This window comes from Panthera leo, chromosome F3 (assembly GCF_018350215.1).
Source record: "Panthera leo isolate Ple1 chromosome F3, P.leo_Ple1_pat1.1, whole genome shotgun sequence".
Lineage (NCBI taxonomy): Eukaryota > Metazoa > Chordata > Mammalia > Carnivora > Felidae > Panthera > Panthera leo.
In genome coordinates, this window is record NC_056696.1 from 32,319,524 (window position 1) to 32,339,841 (window position 20,318).

General features: G+C 40.3%; 1 protein-coding gene across 2 annotated transcripts in view; it reads left to right on the plus strand.

Annotated features, from left to right (window-relative positions):
* The window catches only part of KCNH1 (potassium voltage-gated channel subfamily H member 1), a 462,687-nt gene that overhangs the window by 103,078 nt on the left and 339,291 nt on the right, over positions 1-20,318 (plus strand). For both annotated transcript variants that reach the window (XM_042926295.1, XM_042926297.1), the window contains 2 exons: positions 13,862-13,985; positions 17,635-17,741. In XM_042926295.1, coding sequence (XP_042782229.1) covers positions 13,862-13,985; positions 17,635-17,741 — 231 coding nt within the window. The remainder of the gene's footprint in view (positions 1-13,861; positions 13,986-17,634; positions 17,742-20,318) is intronic.

Below are 20,318 nucleotides of genomic sequence, written 5' to 3' on the forward strand. Positions count from 1 at the left end.
ATAAAACTGATTCATCTGTTTTTAATGCTTTAAAATCCTTTAATTTGCTGAATGAAGGTGGAGGTCATGCCTCTGAAACCACGTACTTAGGGGCAACTACCCAGTTAAACAGAGTTTGAGTTTGCTCTTGAAATGGAAAGCTCTCATTACATTGTAACTTACTGATATAATCAAAACATATTTTTGAAGTATATTAAAATTAGAGGCAAAGCAAGTAACTATCGAATCTCTTGGGAATTCAGTTTGTATTGTACCAGGATTGGGCCCTTGACAATTTAGAAGGGTCCTTTTCATGGAATTTTATTGTTGAAAAACACAGTAGAGCCTAAACATGATTAAGATTTTAAATGTTTTATTTAAGTGTATCATCCTGACCTAACTCCTTGTTTCTCATCTCCTCTCCATTCTCCCAAATATTACCAAATCTTGATCTGGGTGGGTTTTTTTTTTTTTTTTCTTTTTTAAAAAATTAATTTCTGGGGGCGCCTGGATGGCTCAGTTGGTTGAGTGTCCGACTTCAGCTCAGGTCATGATCTCGCGGTCTGTGAGTTCGAGCCCCACGTCCGGCTCTGTGCTGACAGCTCAGAGCCTGGAGCCTGCTTCGGATTCTGTCTCCCTCTCTCTCTGCCCCTCCCCTGCTCATGCTCTGTCTCTCTCTCTCTCTCTCTCTCTCTCTCTGTCAAAAATAAGTAAACATTAAACAATTTTTAAAAAAATTAATTTCTGGTATGGATTTTATTTAGGTTCAGGCAAATCAAATTATTATTTTCTCGTCTTTGTCTAGTGCTTACATATATCTTGTTCTCATTTATCTCAATCATTTTTCTATTGTTTTAAAAGAAAGAAAAAAATAATTTTACTCAAACTTGCTTTTTATAAGAGCACTGATAGATAGCCTTAGTAATCTTGTAGCAGTGAAAGTATCACGAAGATATGTTCCCTTCTAAGAAAAATATCTCTAGTTATTAGAAGCATATTGTCAAATGTACACCACAGGCCTCCAAATAATCAGGGTTCGCAGGGAACAATACATTTGTGTGAACTGCTTGCTGAATGTAGCTTTTATCTGTGTGATTGCCCAGACTGAGTCACCTTTCTAAGCCATTGCTTTAGTTAGTTTCTCCTTTGTTACTTGTGGTAATTATGATGAAAAGTAATTTTCTAATAATTTCTCTTTAGAATATTTCTGTGTTATGCTTTATGGGCAGATGGTAAGTTTGGAATGATTTTGACCCATCTTACTACAATGTGGTTTGGCTCATGGCCCCAATCAGCTGAAGAAACTTTACACTGGGTGGGAGGGGGTGTCTTTCAAATTTTAAGAGTATTTGTTTTTATTCTACAAATTGGAGGAAACTGTGTGGGCTGAGGAAGGTTGAATTTGGGAAACCTTACATTTCACTGCATTTGCTCTTACAGCTAAAGACCTTTAGGGGTAAAAAGGCATCAGAGGGAGGCAGTAGAATCTGGCTAATTTGCATCAAAGACCGGGAGACACAGGGAACTTTAGATGAGAGCCAATGAATAAATCATGGCAAGGGCAGCCAAGTTGAACCTACACGTTTTACTGAACAGTGTAGGAGGGACTTGATCAGTTCAGAGAATATGAATTTGGAAACAGGCTGTGTGCTTCAGAATGAGCCACTGGCTGGCTGGAAGTCTCACATTCTATCTGCAGAAGCTATCACGTACAGTCAAAAGCATATGTCTTACCCGGATTTTATAGATTCCAAAGACACATTTAGGCATTTCCTGTATATATAAACTGACCCACCAACATGTGATTTATTTCTACTATAGCCTCCCTTGACAACATGGTATACTTTTACATTAAAATGGCATATCATATCATGTCTCTAAAACCAGGCAATTCACTGAGCAAAAAGCCTGGTACGACATGGTTCACCCGAAATGTATCACTTTCCACTTAGTTAAGTTTAGAAGGTGTTTCTGTTATTTTTTAAATTTAAACTCAAGTTAGTTAACATACAGTGTTGTCTTGGCTTTAGGGGTAGAACCCACTGATTCATCTCTTACATATGACACCTAGTGCTCATCCCAACAAGTGCCCCCCGCCCTGCTTAATGCCCATCACCCATTTAACCCATTCCCCACCCACCTCCCTCCAGCAACCCTCAGTTTGTTCTTTGTATTTAAGAGTCTCTTATGGCTTGCCCCCCTCTATTTTTATTTTATTTTTGCTTCTTTTCCCCTATGTTCATCTGTTGTATTTCTCAAATTCCACATATGAGTGAAATCATATGATATCTCTCTCTGCCTGACTTATTTCCCTTAGCATAATACACTAGTTCCATCCACATTGTTGCAAATGGCAAGATTCATTCTTTTTCATCACAGAACAGTATTCCATTGTATATATATACCACATCTTCTGTTTCTGTTATTTTTAAAGTGGCCTAGACTCTACAGAGTCCAGCATTTAGAGAAGTGATATTTCAAGTTAATGACTGGTTGATTACTCCACAAGGGTGGGTGATTTGCAGGTTGTAGAGGCTTAGGCTTCATCTGATTTGTTCTTTGTTATGAATCTGGTTACTTAGTCAGATTTTATTGCTGCCGGAAGCATAGAAAACTAGTTTGCCTCCACTGAGATCCCTAGATCTGAAGTGACATTCACACAGCTCATTAGGGACAGTGCTGCCACTAGGACCCACCTTGTGGTTGTCCCCATGGCTGTTCTTTCAGACGGTGCTCTGGGGACCCTAGGGATTGCTGGGGAAGGGTGGATTAATAGGGTGTCTTTTACCCACCCCCTCCCCATTCTCCCATTAGTTCTAATTGTTGACGAGGTTCCTTGGTGCTTCTCTGTTTAATCTCATGGCCTCTGTCCTACTTGGTGCCCTGTGCTTGTAGATTCTCCATATGGTGTCTCCAGATGTATAGCTCTCGGCTCACCTGGCAGCTCAGGGCTCCCAAGAGTGCAGAAGCAGATGCTTCTGGACCTTAAATGTGTAGGCCTGGGATTGGCATAGCATCCATTCTACCGCAGTCTGTTGGTCAGAGCAAATCACAGGCCCACCCAGATTTAAGATGAGAGAACTAAATAATAAATAAGGGCATGAATGTGAGGAGGCATGGTTTATTGGGGGCTACCAGTATAATCTCAACTGACCGTACCAGTTGTCAGAGCCACGGGCCTGAGACATGTAAGGGGCTGGTCCCTACTAAAAGAAGAGAGAAGGTGAAAAGGCTTATAAAGCACCAGCAATGCTCTGGAAGGGATTGTATTGCCTCTTCCTTTGTAGGTATTTTATGAAGACTGTAACCAGTGATTGGTTTGATAGTGCCAGGAGGCAGGAAAGCAGATGACCTCTGAATAACCTTTGGTCTCTTGGAGCCTTAATCTGCGTCAATGTGTTGGAGAGCCTTTAACCTTTATCCCTCCAGATTTTTACCCAAGTGAAGACTCTCTGAAGGAGCCACATGAAGGTCAAAATACAGTATCAGATTTATAACTATTAAACTGGACAAGGGAACATGCTGCACACCTGTCTCCCTCCTCAAGCCTGGACTTTGACCTCTAGACCATGAGTCACTGACCTACTCCTAGGCCAAGAAGCTGGAGATGACAGAACAGAGGGCTGCCACAAATGGGTTCTGAGAGAAGTAGTTCAGGCCCTGGCTTCCCCTACCACACCAGGCACAGGCAAGTCTGAGAGGTCAAGATGCTCAGAGTGGATTCCCCTTGCCCTTGAGATACCTATTGATAGCTTGATCAATCTACTTAGGCAGGTATAAATGAGGGGGGTGAAGAAGGAGGTCAAAGTATTCATTTTAACACTTCTTTCTGGGGATGGGTAGATACTCCTTTCTCTCAGTGGAAGCCCCAGGCATGGAAAGATAAATAGCTATTTATCATAAAAAGCTATTTATCATAAAAGCTATTTATCAAAGTAGAGCTTTATAGAGGTACTGTATTCTGCCAAATCTAGAGTCCTGGAGTACTACCAAGGACTTTGAGGGAGCTGCAGAATTTGTGAGCTATGGTTCTGCTGATTTCTGTTAAAGATTACTGCAGGGCATTATACAGTTAAGAGCATTGGCTTTAGTGTTTGTGATGGTTAATTTTTGTGTGTAAACTTGACTTGGTTAGAATATGTCAAGATATTTGGTCAAATATTTTTCTGGGTGTTTCTGCGATGGTTTTAGATGAGTGTAACTTTTCTATCAGTAGACTGAATAAAGCAGATTGCTCTCCCTACTGTGAGTGGGTTTCATCTAATAAGGTGAAGGCCTGAATAGAACAAAAGGCTGACTTTCCCCTTTTGTCTGACTACTTTTAAGCTGAGACATTAGTTTCTCTCTGCCTTTGGGTTTGAACTGAAACATTGGCTCTTCCTTGGCCTACACCATCAGCTCTCTTGTTTCTTAGGCATTTAGACTTGAACTGGAACTACACCATTATGTCTCTTGGGTCTCCAGCTTGCCAACTGCAGATCTTGGGACTTGTCAGCCTTTATAATCACATGAGCCAATTCCTTATCATAAATCTTTCCCTCTTTCTTTACATATATAAATACGCACACACATACACATACACACACACCTCCTATTGGTTCTGTTTCTGTGGAGAACACTGATACAGTGTTAGACAGTCCCAGCTCTACCAGACATATGACCTAGGGAAAGTTTCTTCGATTTACTAAGCCTTTGTACAATGTCTATAAAAATGGATTAATACCAGTGTCTGTCTACCTTATGGAGTAATGATCCAGTGACTGTTAATACATGCAGTCTTGAAGGTGATGATGCCCTTTTCACTGATGAAGAATGGCAGATATCCCAACATTTTCCAGTTTACAATCTCCAAATCACTTATACCCAGATCGGGCCAGTTCTGCGGCAGTCTGTTTTTTGATGTTTTGTTCATGCAGTGGGATACTTACCTAATTAAGTTTTGTTTGGCTTTGAAATAAATTTTCATATATTCAGCTTGGAAAATAGTAAATAATCCCAGAGTCATTTATGTTTGGATATGTAGTGCATGTCTCTCCATTTGACTAGAAAGTCCATGTCACTTCACTAGAGCCCTCTTCTTTGGCTGGTGAAGACCAGCGGGAACATAGCCAACCACCTGGAGGAATTAAGACTTGGTTAAGCAAAAGTGCTGTCATGGGGTTCTTGCACCAGAATTTATTGCACTTTTTTTCAGGGGATTCCCACTTTCTGAACCTATCTCTTTTGCAGACATACTTCTGGAGGCATGGTAGCAAATTGACTCAGACCCACCTAGGTCCACTCCTTTATTTTATTTAACAAATCTTATCTCCCTCAGAAGCTCCCGCTCCACTCAACAGCAAAGGGAGATTATGAATATCCCAGTTAGTAGTATCTCCAGCTCTTCCATTTTAACTATTCTTTTTTTAAGGTGTTTATTATTTTTGAGAGAGAAAGAGGGAGAGGGGGGAGGGGCAGAGAGAGGGGGAGACACAGAATCCGAAGTGGGCTCCAGGCTCCGCGCTGTCAGTATAGAGCCCAATGCGGGGCTCGAAGCCACAAACCATGAAATCATGACCCGAGCCGAAGTCGGACGCTTAATCGACTGAGCCACCCAGGTGCCCCTTAACTATTCTTTTTTAGGTGACTTAGTCTCTTGTGCTCAGAATCCAGTTCTGCCCTTCCCATTGCTTTTCCCCATGATGGTGTGTGGGGTGGAGGCAACAGAACTTGATGCCCTGCCTCAACCCAACACATACTCCCTTGTGTGTGTGTGTATATGTGTATGTGTTTGTATATGTGTCTGTTATGTGTATGTGTGTAAATGCGTGTGTGTGTATGTAACTTGATCCGATCTAGGCCCCCAATGACTGTGCAGCTCATCTCTGATATTTGCCTGAACCCCCAAGTGGGGCAGTTTGACACACAGCCTTTGGCTACTGGGTCGCTTCACTCCACTGTGATAACCATCTGCTTATGCAACTTCAGCACTAGTGGCATAGTTGGAAGCTTCTGGATCCTTTCCAGACTCCATAAGAGCTGAGGCGGTGCTCAGGAGGCTAATACAGCTAGGTTTACTCTGCAGCACCTTTAAGTTGCCAGTGTGGTGTCCTCTCCACAGATGTCAGATGGGGATCCAGGCACAAAGTGTCCCCTCCTCTCCTGTCCCTTCTCTTCTATCACTGTGTGGAAGCAGTGCTGTTATAGAATAGGTCAGCATACTATGTTTTAAGAAGTGGGAAGTGATAATTTGCAAGTGAGGAAAGAGACAAAACATTGAAAAGTAGACAGAAGAGCCCAAACATTTAGATGAGAAACAATTGCTTCTACCCACATCAATATTTCCTGAGGACATCATTGTAGATCACAAGATAGAATCATGATATATGATAACAATAATGGCATTATTGACTCATCAATTAAAGGTCTCATTATACTTAGTATTTTTATAGGAAGGAAAATTATTAATGTGTTACAAAGATTTTCATAGAAATGGTCTGATTTTAGTACTTAATGGTGTAAGAGAGAGATGATGTAATATGATGATTAAAAGCATGGATTTTGAAGTCCTGGATTCAAATCCTAACTCTAACCTGCTATGACTGACTGTGTCTGCAGAGGCTCAGTGTACTCATGAGTAAAATGATGAAATCCATGACACTTCCTTTAGTAAACTAATACCACCTCACAAAGATTGTTACAATCGTTAAAAAACCCCACCTTAATATGTGATAAAGTCTCAGTACAGAGCCTGGCACAGATAACAATAAATGGTATACATTATTATTAATACCTGGAATATTGCCTATGTGGAATCTCTTAGTTTCTAATGATACATGTGATGTTATTTGTATAGGTAGCCCACAATTTATAAATAGATTGGATTTTGGAAGTCAATTTGCAGGTCAATTATTTGTAGCTTAGGAATTGAAGGGAATCTAGAATATTCTCCCTTTCCAGCCAACCATAGTAGGATATACGTGTGTGCAAGGGAGAGGCAGGGGAAGGAGGAAGAATTTCTCTCCTGTTGGAGGCAAATGACTTTGTGACTAGGACTAGAATTCTTTCCTTCATTCAGTCCACATCCTTCAGTAAAGAGGGAATTCCTAAATCTTCTATCACATAGTGACAAGGGAATCTTGCTCCCTGCCAACTATAATTTCTTGCTTGGGTTAACAGTGAGAGAGAACTATTTTGGAATTTTGAAATCTATGATTGAGAAATCCTCTGACTGGATGATCAGTAGGTTGATGTTTCTATTCCTACACTACTTCCTATTTTTCTATTTCCTTTCTGAAGTCCAAGAAGATACTAGGAGATGTGGTTTTTCCCAGATAAGGCTGTTATCTGCACCCCAGGGACAATGGAAATGCTTGAGGAAGGGTGAGCACATTTCAGGGATGGCCAGAATGCAGTTATGGGAAATTGCAGTGATATCTGGAGCTTGAGTGTATCCTGTTCTCATTTTTTAGCAAATAAAAAAATTAATCAATAAGTTAATTTTTTCTGATTAAGTTCATTAAAAATTAAGAATATACATATTTTTATCAAAGTAATAGACATTCTTGGTTGAAAAAAATCAAACTGAAGAGCTTATGAAGAAAAAGAATCATCCCATGCCTTGTCCCTTTGCCTATCCTGCTCACCAGAAGTCACATACTCTAATTTTAGCTGTTTCTTCTTATAGTTTCTGCCATGTCTCTAAATAATATGCATTACAGCTATTTCTAGATTTATCACTTTTAGCTATTAGCTGTTGACTTCAGTTAATTTAGCTGAGTTTTTATCTCACTTTATTTACTTTCTACCCTTTTCTCCTAATACAATTATTTTACTCCTTTATTGGTTATCTTTGCAACTTTAAGGAAAATCTTCCTTCCTTCCTTCCTTCCTTCCTTCCTTCCTTCCTTCCTTCCTCCCTCTCTTTCTTCCTTCCTCTCTCTCTTTCTTCCTTCCTCCCTCTCTTTCTTCCTTCCTCCCTCTCTTTCTTCCTCTTTCTTTCTTTCTTTCTTTCTTTCTTTCTTTCTTTCTTTCTTTCTTTCTTTCTTGACAGAAGGAGAGAAAATGAGTATGAGCAGGGGAGGGGCAGAGAGAGAGAAAATCTCAAGCTGGCTCCATACCTAGCATGGAGCCCAACTTGGGGTTGGATCCCATGACCCTGGGATCATGACTTGAGCCAAATTCAAGACTTAGACACTTAACTGACAGAGCCACCCAGGCGCTCCTATATACCTTTCTTTTTTATTATGTCACCACTAGACACCGTCCCATGATTGTTCTCACTTCTCTCTCTCAACTTATCATTTGCATTTTCACAGTGTTGGAATTGATACAGTTATATTCAGATACTTATAGTTAAGTATTTCATGCCTTGACCATATGTTGGTTTTAAATATTGGATATTAATAAGGTGTTTACACTGTTGTGAGAGTGATAATGACATAGTGTGATTTGGTTTCCTTTCTTGCACAGCTTTTGTTTTCTTTGATGCTTCTAATTTTTCCTGCCTCTCTTCCCCAAATTATAATAACCATATTGACTTTTTATGTTGTTTCAGGTGATCAAGAAAGTTATCAGAACCTGACTTCCTCTTTCCCTAGATAACCCTTCTGGAACTTCTGTTCTCTGAACGATTCTGTGCTAAATCTTTCTATTAGCTTCCTTCCTGCTTTCTGTATTTAGAGCCACTCTTCCTTCTAGTTCACATGTTGTCTTCTTTCCTTACTCCTTCACTTTGCTGATACACATCCCCAAGTAACTTCCTGAGGAAGAATATGTGAGAAATAATTTTCCTAGCTCTTTGCACATCTGAATATCTTTATTCTACATTTGATTGTTTTCATTAAAAAAAAATGTCTCTGGCTTTTTCTCATGTTGTTCTTTCTGCTGTTCCTGTTAGGAGTCAAATTGTTCCTCTTGGATTGGTCCTCTCTGTCTTATTTCTTTTTTATTTTCTTTTTTCTTTTTTAAAATTTACATCCACATTAGTTAGCATATAGTGCAACAATGATTTCAGTAGTAGATTCCTTAATGCTCCTTACCCATTTAGCCCATCCCCCCTCCCACAACCCCTCCAGTAACCCTCAGTTTGTTCTCCATATTTATGAGTCTCTTCTGTTTTGTCCCCCTTCCTGTTTTTATATTATTTTTGTTTCCCTTCCCTTATGTTCATCTGTTTTGTCTCTTAAAGTCCTCATATGAGTGAAGTCATAGGATTTTTGTCTTTCTCTGACTAATTTCACTTAGCATAATACCCTCCAGTTCCAGCCACGTAGTTGCAAATGGCAAGATTTCATTCTTTTTGATTGCGGAATAATACATATACACACCACATCTTCTTTATCCATTCATCCATCGATGGACATTTGGGCTCTTTCCATACTTTGGCTATTGTTGATAGTGCTGCTATAAACATGGGGGTGCATGTGTCCCTTTGAAACAGCATACCTGTATCCCGTGGATAAATGCCTAGTAGTGCAATTGCTGGGTCATAGGGTAGTTCTATTTTTAGTTTTTTGAGGAAGCTCCATACTGTTTTCCACAGTGGCTGCACCAGTTTGCATTCCCACCAACAATGCAAAAGAGATCCTCTTTCTCCGATTCCTTGTCAACATCTGTTGTTGCCTGAGTTGTTCATGTTGGCCATTCTGACAGGTGTAAGGTGGTATCTCACTGTGGTTTTGATTTGTATTTCCCTGATGATGAGTGATGCTGAGCATTTTTTCATGTGTCGGTTGGCCATCTGGATGTCTTTGGAGAAGTGTCTATTCGTGTCTTTTGCCCATTTCTTCACTGGATTATTTGTTTTTTGGGTGTTGAGTTTGATAAGTTCTTTGTAGATTTTGGATACCAACTCTTTATCTGATATGTGATTTGCAAATATCTTCTCCCATTCCGTTGGTTGCCTTTTAGTTTTGCTGATTGTTTCCTTTGCTGTGCAAAAGCTTTTTATTTTGATGAGGTCCCAGTAGTTCATTTTTGCTTTTGTTTCCCTTGCCTCTGGAGACGTGTTGAGTAAGAAGTTGCTGCGGCCAAGATCAAAGAGGTTTTTGCCTGCTTTCTCCTCTAGGATTTTGATGGCTTCCTGTCTTACATTGAGGTCTTCATTCCATTTTGAGTTTCTTTTTGTGTACGGTGTAAGAGAGTGGTCCAGGTTCATTCTTCTGCATGTCACTGTCCAGTTTTCCCAGCACCACTTGCTGAAGAGACTGTCTTTATTCCATTGGATATCCTTTCCTGCTTTGTCAAAGATTAGTTGGCCATACGTTTGTGGGTCCATTTCTGGGTTCTCTATTCTGTTCCATTGATCTGAGTGTTTGTTCTTGGGCCAGTACCATACTGTCTTGATGATTACAGCTTTGTAGTACAGCTTGAAGTCTGGGATTGTGATGCCTCCTGCCTTGGTTTTCTTTTTCAAGATTGCTTTGGCTATTTGGGGTCTTTTCTGGTTCCATACACATTTTAGGATCATTTGTTCTAGCTCTGTGAAGAATGCTGGTGTTACTTTGATAGGGATTGTATTGAATATGTAGATTGCTTTGGGTAGTATCGACATTTTAACAATATTTGTTCTTCCTATCCAGGAGCATGGAATCTTTTTCCATTTTTTTGTGTCTTCTTCAATTTCTTTCGTAAGCTTTCTATAGTTTTCAGTGTATAGATTTTTCACCTCTTTGGTTAGATTTGTTCCTAGGTATTTTATGGGTTTTTTTTTGTGCAACTGTAAATGGGATCGATTCCTTGATTTCTGTTTCATTGTTGGTGTATAGGAATGCAACTGATTTCTGTGCGTTGATTTTATATCCTGCAACTTTGCTGAATTCATGGATCAGTTCTAGCAGTTTTTTGGTGGAATCTTTTGGGTTTTCCTTGTAGAGTTCCATGTCATCTGCGAAGAGTGAAGGTTTGACTTCCTCCTGGCTGATTTGAATGCCTTTTATTTCTTTGTGTTGTCTGATTGCAGAGGCTAAGACTTCCAATACTATGTTGAATAACAGTGGTGAGAGTGGACATCCCTGTCTTGTTCCTGACCTTAGGGGGAAAGCTCTCAGTTTTTCCCCATTGAGGATGATATTAGTGTTGGGTTGTTCATATATGGCTTTTATGATCTCAAGCTATCCTCCTTTTATCCCTACTTTCTTCAGGGTTTTTATCAAGAAAGGATGCTGTATTTTATCAAATGCTTTCTCTGCATCTATTGAGAGGATCATATTTCTTGTCCTTTCTTTTATTGATGTGATGAATCACGTTAATTGTTTTGTGGATATTGAACCAGCCCTGCATCCCAGGTATAAATCCTGCTTGGTCGTGGTGAATAATTTTTTAAGTGTATTGTTGGATCTGGTTGGCTAATATCTTGTTGAGGAATTTTGCATCCCTGTTCATCAGGGTGTCTTATTTTTTTAAAAAATATTTCTTGTGTTTTTCTGTGCTACTCTCTGCAAGACTTTATCTTCTAACATTTACATTGAATTTTTAATTACTCACTTTTAATTTACAGGAGGTCTTACATGTTCTCTTATTTTTTTTTTCTTTGTCATCCTGTTCTTGTTTTATGGATGTAATATCTCTTGAATCTCTCTAAGGATGCTAATTGGGGATCTTTTTTTTTTTTTTAAAGTTCTTTTTGTTTCCTGTATTATTTCTGCTTCTTCCATAGTCATTTTTTTTCTGTTTTCTTTTCCTCTAATTTTTGTGGATTTTTACCTTTTTAATTCATTTAATTTTATTTTAATGGTGCCTAGAGAGGAGAGAAAATAAACACAAGCAGTCAATTATTATCTATAACTGGCTCTTATTCCCTCTTAACACATAGCTTTAGTGGGGCACTAGCCATGAAAAAGCTCACTCAGTTTTCTTCAACTGCTCTAAGTCTTTGAAGGAAATTACTGACAATTTTACTCAACAAGAGAGATAGTTAAACTGACTGGACTTCATATACACTCAGGGGTGATTTAGTGAATGTTGTGCTTTTTTTAAAGGCTTAGTTGTTCTTTTCAAGAAATGTGAATTATTCGGGAAGAAAAGACCAACATATAAAGAGTTATTCTGTCTCCAGAACAAAGTCGAAAATCTATGATAGTCAAGACCCATCCCAGTCTGGTATTTGGGCTCATTCCCCAATCTTCCTGACTGACCTTTGTTTGTCTACACCTGTCTTTATGTGTTCCATGCTGTCAGACCTTTGCTCATGTTGCTTCTCAGCCTGGAATGTTCCCTTTCTCCCACAGCCTTACCAAAGGCAGGCATCATATTTTCGTTTCTCTAAATATTGTTTTTGTATCATACATGTTAAGCATTCACAATGTTTGAATGAGTCTTACTCATCTTTCCAGACTAGAACAAGTTCATATATGACCCCTCTGAGACACAATTCTTTGCCCACCTTGGAGTTAATCAGTTTGTTACTGCTTTCTTCAGTTGGTTGTGCACATCTTCTTGTCCTGATAAGTTCCTGGAGTGCATGGACCATATTGCATCAGGCTGGATATCTCCAGGGTCTTATAAGGTGGTTGGTACCTAGTGGGCACTCAACAAGTATTCATGACTATATGGGAGAGACAGAGGGAAAGACTGGTTGTAGATTTTCAATAAAAGCTTATTTATAAATTTAACAGGTTTATAGATTAACTTCATGAAAGTTGTGTTTTATGTTCCTTTTAAATAGATGAAAACATTCTCAAAAGTAGATTACTGTATTTAGTTATTTCTCCTCCCTTTCATTCCTCCACTCCTCCCCACATAGATAGGAAGGATGGTTACCCATGTTGTGAATAAATAATAAATGCTGTACTAGAACAAAATTAACCTCCCAATTAAATGAAGATATTATATGTCACTACTGTTTCACTCTATCCAGTACACATACACAAACAAACCCCCATCAGTTTACAATAAAGAAGGGTTTGTGCATGTTCTTTCTTTTCTTGAGGAAGGGGTAAGTATTCTGTGGAGAGGAGAGAGCCAAGCTAAAAATGATTATATTTAAATTCTGGATGTTATTTGCTTAATTTAAGGTCTTGAAGAGAAAAAAAGGGACAGTTGATAGAGCACAGAAAATACTGAAGGCTTTTGATTTTCAGAAATGTGGGAAGTGATGAGAACCCACTGAGCAGCCATACCTGCTGACTTCATCCCTGCATCTGAAGTGAACGTGGGCTGGTGGTCAGTGAAAGAGCTCTGACACGTGGCGTCTGCTGCTACAAAAATCTCAAAATCAGCAAGAAACCTTTTGCCATCGCGAGCCTCTTGATCAGGTTCTGCAAGGCTCTAGTATGGGGGGGGGGGTGTCTAGTCACTTCCTTACCAAGAGGAGGGCTATCTGGTGTGCTTCTCGAGGCGATCCTCTGTCTCTCTTCCTCTGCCTCCTGAGAAGACTGTCTCCTCTTAGGATGGGTAAATGCTACTCAGGGTCAACAAGGCCAACGTGTAGCTTTTGGCTAAAAGACTGATAAGGCTAAGATGCTAGATGGAGCCCAGAAGAAATTCCTTTTATGTTCTCTCTTGCTCCATAGTACCAGTGTACATTCATTGAGATTAGTTAGAACTTGAATGTATCTCCTGGGAATCACTGGATCTCTGCAAGATTCATCGGTTGGTTGGTTAAGTATGCTTCCTTGGCTAACTTCTTCTTGGACTATAATAACATTAGCATTTGGATTCCAAATATTCAGCTCTAAAGGACTGTTCTTTTGTATTCTGCACAGGGCCATTTTCCTGTCGAAGAGACTGTTTTAGAGGGAAGTAAAGATACCTGGATTGGTTGACATTATTTATATCCTCATTGAATCTCAACTAATGTCTTGCCTCATATGTCCTTTTCTTTTCTTTTCTTTTCTTTTCTTTTCTTTTCTTTTCTTTTCTTTTCTTTTCTTTTCTCCTTCTTTTTTTTTTTTCTTAACAGATACTAATTTTGTGTTGGGGAATGCCCAGATAGTGGACTGGCCTATCGTGTACAGCAATGATGGATTTTGCAAGCTGTCTGGCTATCACAGGGCGGAAGTGATGCAAAAAAGCAGTACCTGCAGGTATTTATGTTTGGGGTTGTTCTGTTGACCAGTCTATCCTGGTATTTTCTGGAAAAATAAAAATGGCTTACTTGGTGTGGGATTTGCCTTTCTCTCATTTAATGTTTATACGGGAATGTTTATGGTAATATTACCTCTAGTTCACGCAATATGCTGGGAAATCCAAGAAGCCTTAAAGCATGGTCTGTACAAAATGAGGGACTTGAAGTCACTGAGGTGTGGGGGAGGGGTGCTAGAAAAACTCAGGAAAGTCATTTTCTTTATAAAACAGGAATTCAAAAGTTTGTGAGATGTTACATGATTTGAAAGATGATTAAATAAAGTTAAATGAAAATGAAATAAAATTTTAGATGAGTAAATTAATTTTTTAAGATTTATTTATTTATTTAGAGAGAGAGAGATAGATAGATTGAGAGAATCTCAAGCAAGCTCTGTGCTGTCAGCACGAATTGTGAGATCATGACCTGGGCTGAAACCAAGGGTCAGACACTTAGCTGATTGAGCCACCCAGACACCCCAATGATTAAATTAATTTAAAAAAATACATGACTATTTGAGAAGAATCACTATGATGTTGGAAACAAGGACTTTGTTCATAGGGCTTTTCACCAGAAAAGGGGAGGAGAGCTAGGATTTTGTTGCCTTCTGAATCATTCTGTCACATCTCCGGTCACAACCTCAAAGACAGAGGCAAATGATGCTAACAGTGCACATAGCCTATGCATTTGACCGGGTTACTAACCAGGCTGTACCCTTGAGCTGTGGTGCTAGAAACACTCTTTTAAAGCACCTTCACGGTGTGGAGCAGAGCAGAGCAAGCAGAGTAGAGCCTGTCCCTGGCCGTGCCAGACGCCCCCTGCACTGCCCTGGCAAGGTCTTGGCTCAGCACAGCCTTGGGCTTCTCTCACTCCTTGCCTTCTTCGGAGTCTTCTGTCTTCAGTGGTGTTTGCATTAAGTGGAATCGTTTTCCCAGACCTGCCAGATCAAGAAAGCAACTCCTCTCTGAAGGGTGGCAAAACCTGTCTGACACAGGCATAGTCTTTGGTTTGCATTTTGATGGTATTAAATCAGCCATGTAACTAGTTTGGTGAAGAGTATTAAATGCTTTGAAAATACCATTTTCTTATATTTTAGGTGTTTTGGGTCTGGGAAATGGGAAATGTAAGATTCCCCTTCTTCCCTCAAAGATTTGGAAATTATGGCTCTTAAATACTGCCATAAAATTCTGTTATATTTGTGGTTCTCCTCATAAGCATCTACATCCATATCTGCGTCTACGTCGGTATATACACATATACAATAGGAACAAATCGGGAGAGTTAGCTTCACTTTTTGGTGTGACTGAAGCAACGTTTCCTTCCCTTCTTGTTTCTTATTGGCTATAATCAGACACTTAAGTTAGCCAACTTTTTATGCACAACTGTAGGAAACGTATTTAATTCTCTGAAAGTGTCCCCTCCCTAACAATAAAGTAAACATGCCTTTGTGCTCACTGTATTCCTAATGGCTCAGGAACCTCTTTTGCTTATTTCTTGCATTGTAGGCATATGAAATCTAATGTCCAGGTAAAGGAAACTTATGGCTACCATTATATTACAGTACATAAGACTGATGGAAGCTGGGAGTAATTATGGCACTTCACTTATTTCAAGTCTCCATTTTACAGGGATTCATTTTACCTTGTGAAGGAAACTGCAAGCATGTATACCATCATGTCACGTAAATGGGGGTCACTTATCTAGCAAATTAACTCAGAGAAAGTGGCAGAAAGCTAAAAAGGCAACTGGCTATATAAGATGGTCCCAGAGCTCCGTTTTTACCTCCTAGGAGAAGTCCTCTTGTTCTCAGGCAGGGCTAATTTAGTCTTGATCTAACCATCTTTTTAAAGGTAATTCAACAAGCTCGGTTGTCTGTTTTCCTGATTCATAGATGAAAAGCAGAGTGCTGCATGAGGGAAGCACAAGGTGAACCATAGATAATAATGTCTCTCAGTGGGCTGGGAAGGGACATAATAACACAAGTGACACAGAATTTATAAAGTCAACAGCTAGGGCACATTTTTTTTTTATAGAGTGCTGGCAAGCAGAAGCCTACAGTAAGCTCAAGGCTGTTCCAGTATGAGGCCAAGTGAAGCATTGGAGTTGATGGTTGCCTCTGAGGTTCTTTGTAGCTCTGAAATTCTAAGATTCTGTGATTCAAGGCATCAAGAGAAAGTTGGATTGCATTCCGCGTGCACAATTTTGGAAGATGGGATTGTTTAGGAACACACGCCACTGCTTCCACATTACCCGAGATTCAGAGGCTGGGCGTTGGTGTCCTTCTTTTCTGGTCACATGCAGGCCTGAGGTGGTCAGGAGTGGCTTTTCCTGCCCCATTGAGAGATGGCTTTTGTCCTCTTCCATTTTGTTAGTGTCCCGTGCCATGGTTTACTCCACCTAGTTGGGGTGTGTCTTATTCCTAGAGGGACAAATCTTGGTCTTCAGACCATATTCATGGTGGGGCCCAGGAAAATGGACAGTCCTGGCAGTTTTCGGGCCTCTGCTAAGAACCAGTATTAGTCGGTAGGAATATCTACTATCTAGAGGTTTTCTCTAATTTTCTTCCATGTTACTTATCTCCACCACCCCCGTCCCGCCTTAGTCTACTTTTCTCCAAATGTGAGCAGTACTAAGAGTTACAGGATTTTATCATTTCAATTTTTTAAACCTGGTGCTTTTTTGGGGGTGGGCTGGGGTGGGGTGGGTAGGAAACAGAGCTTCACAGACAGTGGCTGAATCTTCTGTTTCTTTCCTCAGCTCTGCCTTAATGTTTAGAGCATCAAATTGCACCCTTTGGTGCAATTCTTTGGCTGATGAATTTCCGTGATTCTTTTCCCATTCTTTTGTTTATTTTGTTGGGAATTAGAAGAGGAAAAATATATGGCCCACATTTATTCTGCCATCTTTTCTGGGAAGTTTCGCTGAGTTGTATTTCTAAAATACAAATCTGATTATGGAACTGTCTTGCTTCAAACCTCCCAGTGTTTGCTCCCTCCACCCCATTGCTTTCAAGATAAAGTTTAAATGACTTCACATGGCTTGTAATGCCATGTGCTCCTTCATGATTTGGTCTGTGCTTTTATTTCTATGTTATCTGTTGTGAAATCTCCCCACCTTGTGTATATTCCAGTCACACTGAACTGAACTACATTCAGGTTCCAGAATTAACCTCACTCTTAACCTCTGTGCCTTTGCATATGCTCTTCTTTTACCTGGAATGTTTTTTCCCTTCCTCTTCTCATTAATTTCTACCTGCTCTTTAGATTTCATATGCCCCTACCCTGGGAAGCCTTCACTGACCACTCTGTGCCTGTATTCTGTAATTCCAAAAGTGTTGGTCATACTGTTAACTGATCCACACTTTTCTGGGTGTCTTCCTTATTATACTGTTCATTTTTGGGGAGCAGTGGTAGAGTGCCAGTCACAGTTGAATTAGTGAAGCTTTCTTGATTGAATGAATGTTTCCATTTGTGTGTGTGTGTGTGTATGTGTGTGTGTGTGTGTGTTCATTTCACATATCACAGTGCTGGGTATAGGAAACATATTTAACATATGATGGTACAATAGTCAGTATTTGTGGAACTAACTTCAGCTTTTTGGTTGATTTGCAGTTTCATGTATGGGGAGCTGACTGATAAAGACACAATTGAAAAGGTTCGACAAACATTTGAGAACTATGAGATGAATTCCTTTGAAATTTTGATGTACAAGAAGAACAGTGAGTATTAAGACCATCCTGAACCATACCTTTATTTATGCACTTGGGATAGTAAAAGAGGTCCTGTTCCTTTGTTACTGTCTTGCATTTTCTTTTCCTCCATCAGCTGAGTGTTGTTACCTGAGGCTGTTGTGTCTGTTTCGAATAAAAGGTTTGGATTGCCGAGTTACCCTGATCCTTATGGAACATTTGAACTTGTCACCGACCAATTAAGACTTCTTGATCTCTTTTTCTGCCAAGTTGGTGTTTTTCCTGTATGGTGAGCTGTTGGCTCAAGGCGCTTGTAGACTTTAAGCCTTCTTGGGGGAAAGGAAGACATGGGACAGTGACTCTGGCCAGATCCTCTTTGTATTTGTCTTCCGTAGTACCTAGCACAGTAGGTAACACCGTCAGATGCCTTATTAGGTGAAGGGGATTAAGAGTACACTTATCTTGATGAGCACTGAGTAATATAGAGAATTGTTGAGTTACTATGTTGTATGCCTGAAACTAATATAACATTGTATGTTTAACTATATTGGAATTAAAAAAAAAAGAGTTTCTGAATAGGGGAGGCTGAAGGGTTTGAGTGTCCCAACTTCAGCTCAGGTCGTGATCTCACAGTTCTTGAGTTCAAGCCCTGTGTCGGGCTCTCTGCTCTCAGCACAGAGCCTGCTTTGGATCCTTGTCCCTCTCACTGTCAGCCCTTGCTCTGCTCACATTCTCCTTCTCTCTCAAAAATAAATAAAACATTAAAAAAAATACAGTTTCTGAATAGAGTTCTTCTCCTGATGACCCCAGCTTTCCATCAGAGACAGTATTAATATTCACAGTGGGGTGTTAATATGTATTTGTTTTTGCTACGATACTTCCTCAAAGTGTATTAATGAAGAATTTACATCAATAGCCATACACAGCTTAAAACTTGCTTTTCTCTTAGGCGGTTTCCTGTTGAATGGGGATTAGCTATGTTAGAAGTATGGAAACGTGGGGCATGTGGTCATAGCAGAGCTGCAGAGATGTTAAATAGTACTTTGCTTTTGTTTTTAAAAAACGATTTTGTCTGTAAAGCATTCTGTTCTTTATGTAGGATTGAATGGTAGGTCATAGGTTCAATACAATGTTTCCCGCGTGGCCCAGATAGCACATGAAGATAAGTGTTTATTTTGGTGGCATTCAGAGTGATGCATTTTGCTCTGGAAAGCAAAGGGCACATGTTGCTTTTATCTGGAAGGTGCTGGGACTTTTCTTCAGTTCTGCAAGTGTTGGACCAGTCAGCTGAGAGGACTGTTTGTTTGGTGGCCTGTGCTGGTGCTGATCTGAGAGACTGCCTCAGGGCATCAATGAATCCAAGAGGGTTGTTCCTGTAGCTTTGATGCTAATGTGGCTCCTTGTTCCATCTCCCTCTTTCAGCCAGTAGGTCTTGTTCCTACCTCGCTATTAGGCAGGAGAGGAGCGGGGTGAAGACTGTGAATGGCTCTGTGCTGATGGGGAACACAACCCAAAGCACGAGCTCTTACAGGAGCACACTGGCCTTCTCCTCTGCACATGTGCCCTGAGCTAATGGAGTCAGTTCAAGGTTTTCCACACTGGGAGCCTTTCCACACTGGGAGTACGGAACAGTGTGGATTTCCCCTTGACACAGAATACCAATTGGGTAGGTGTGTCACAAAAATAATGCTTTGCATTTATATTTTGCTTCAGAGTTTTCAACCTTCGTTAGACTATGCATTTAACTTGTTCAAATTATATGTGTTTGGCACAGAAAGGAGAGAAAGGGGAACTTAATTTAAATGGAGTCAGTGATTTCACTTGCTAGCCCCGTCAGGGGGTATGTACTCCAGAGGGGGTATGCAATGGGAGGGGGGACGCTTGCTGTTCCCTCAGCTGCCTCCCGGGCTGAAGGCCTTGTATTGCGAGCATCTCATTGCACTGAGGGTGACTCTATACTTCAGGTAGACATGGCCCACATATGTGTGCCAATTAGTTCAACTATTGTTCTACCAAGGAATGAGCATCTCTTCCCTCCTTTCAGGTTGTGGTAGGCTTAATGACAGCTGCGTGCCCGTCTCCAGCGGGGCACGTCAGCCTAGCATGGGACTTTACTTCCTGAGTGGTGGTAAGGAATTTTCAAGAGTAATTTGGTCATTTGAAATTTTTACCTTACCCTTTGACTTCAGAAAATAGACTCTGTAGAAGGTATGATTCCACTCTATTTTAAAATGTTGATTCTCTAAGCCCCATACAGTAGGCATGGCTGATGTTATGGATATCCATTGTATAAGAAGTTAAATTCCTTTCTCAGGGTCATGTGGAGCCAGGACCTGGTTTCCAGTACTTGTTCCAAGGCCATTCTTCCAAGACTGGGACTATCTCACTGTGGGTACAAGGCAGGGCCACCATATATGGTTGTGCAGGCTACACCCTATATGGGGGGAGGGGGTGGCAACTGGAAACCAGCTTGTGGTTTGTGTGCTGAATCCTCCGTGCACCCTAGCCTAGCGTTACATCTGTGCTGAGGGAGGAGCTTCTCTTTCTGATTTATACAAAAATGTCTAGAGGGCCAGTGGGGAGTTCCATAAAAGGCTAGGCCTGTAT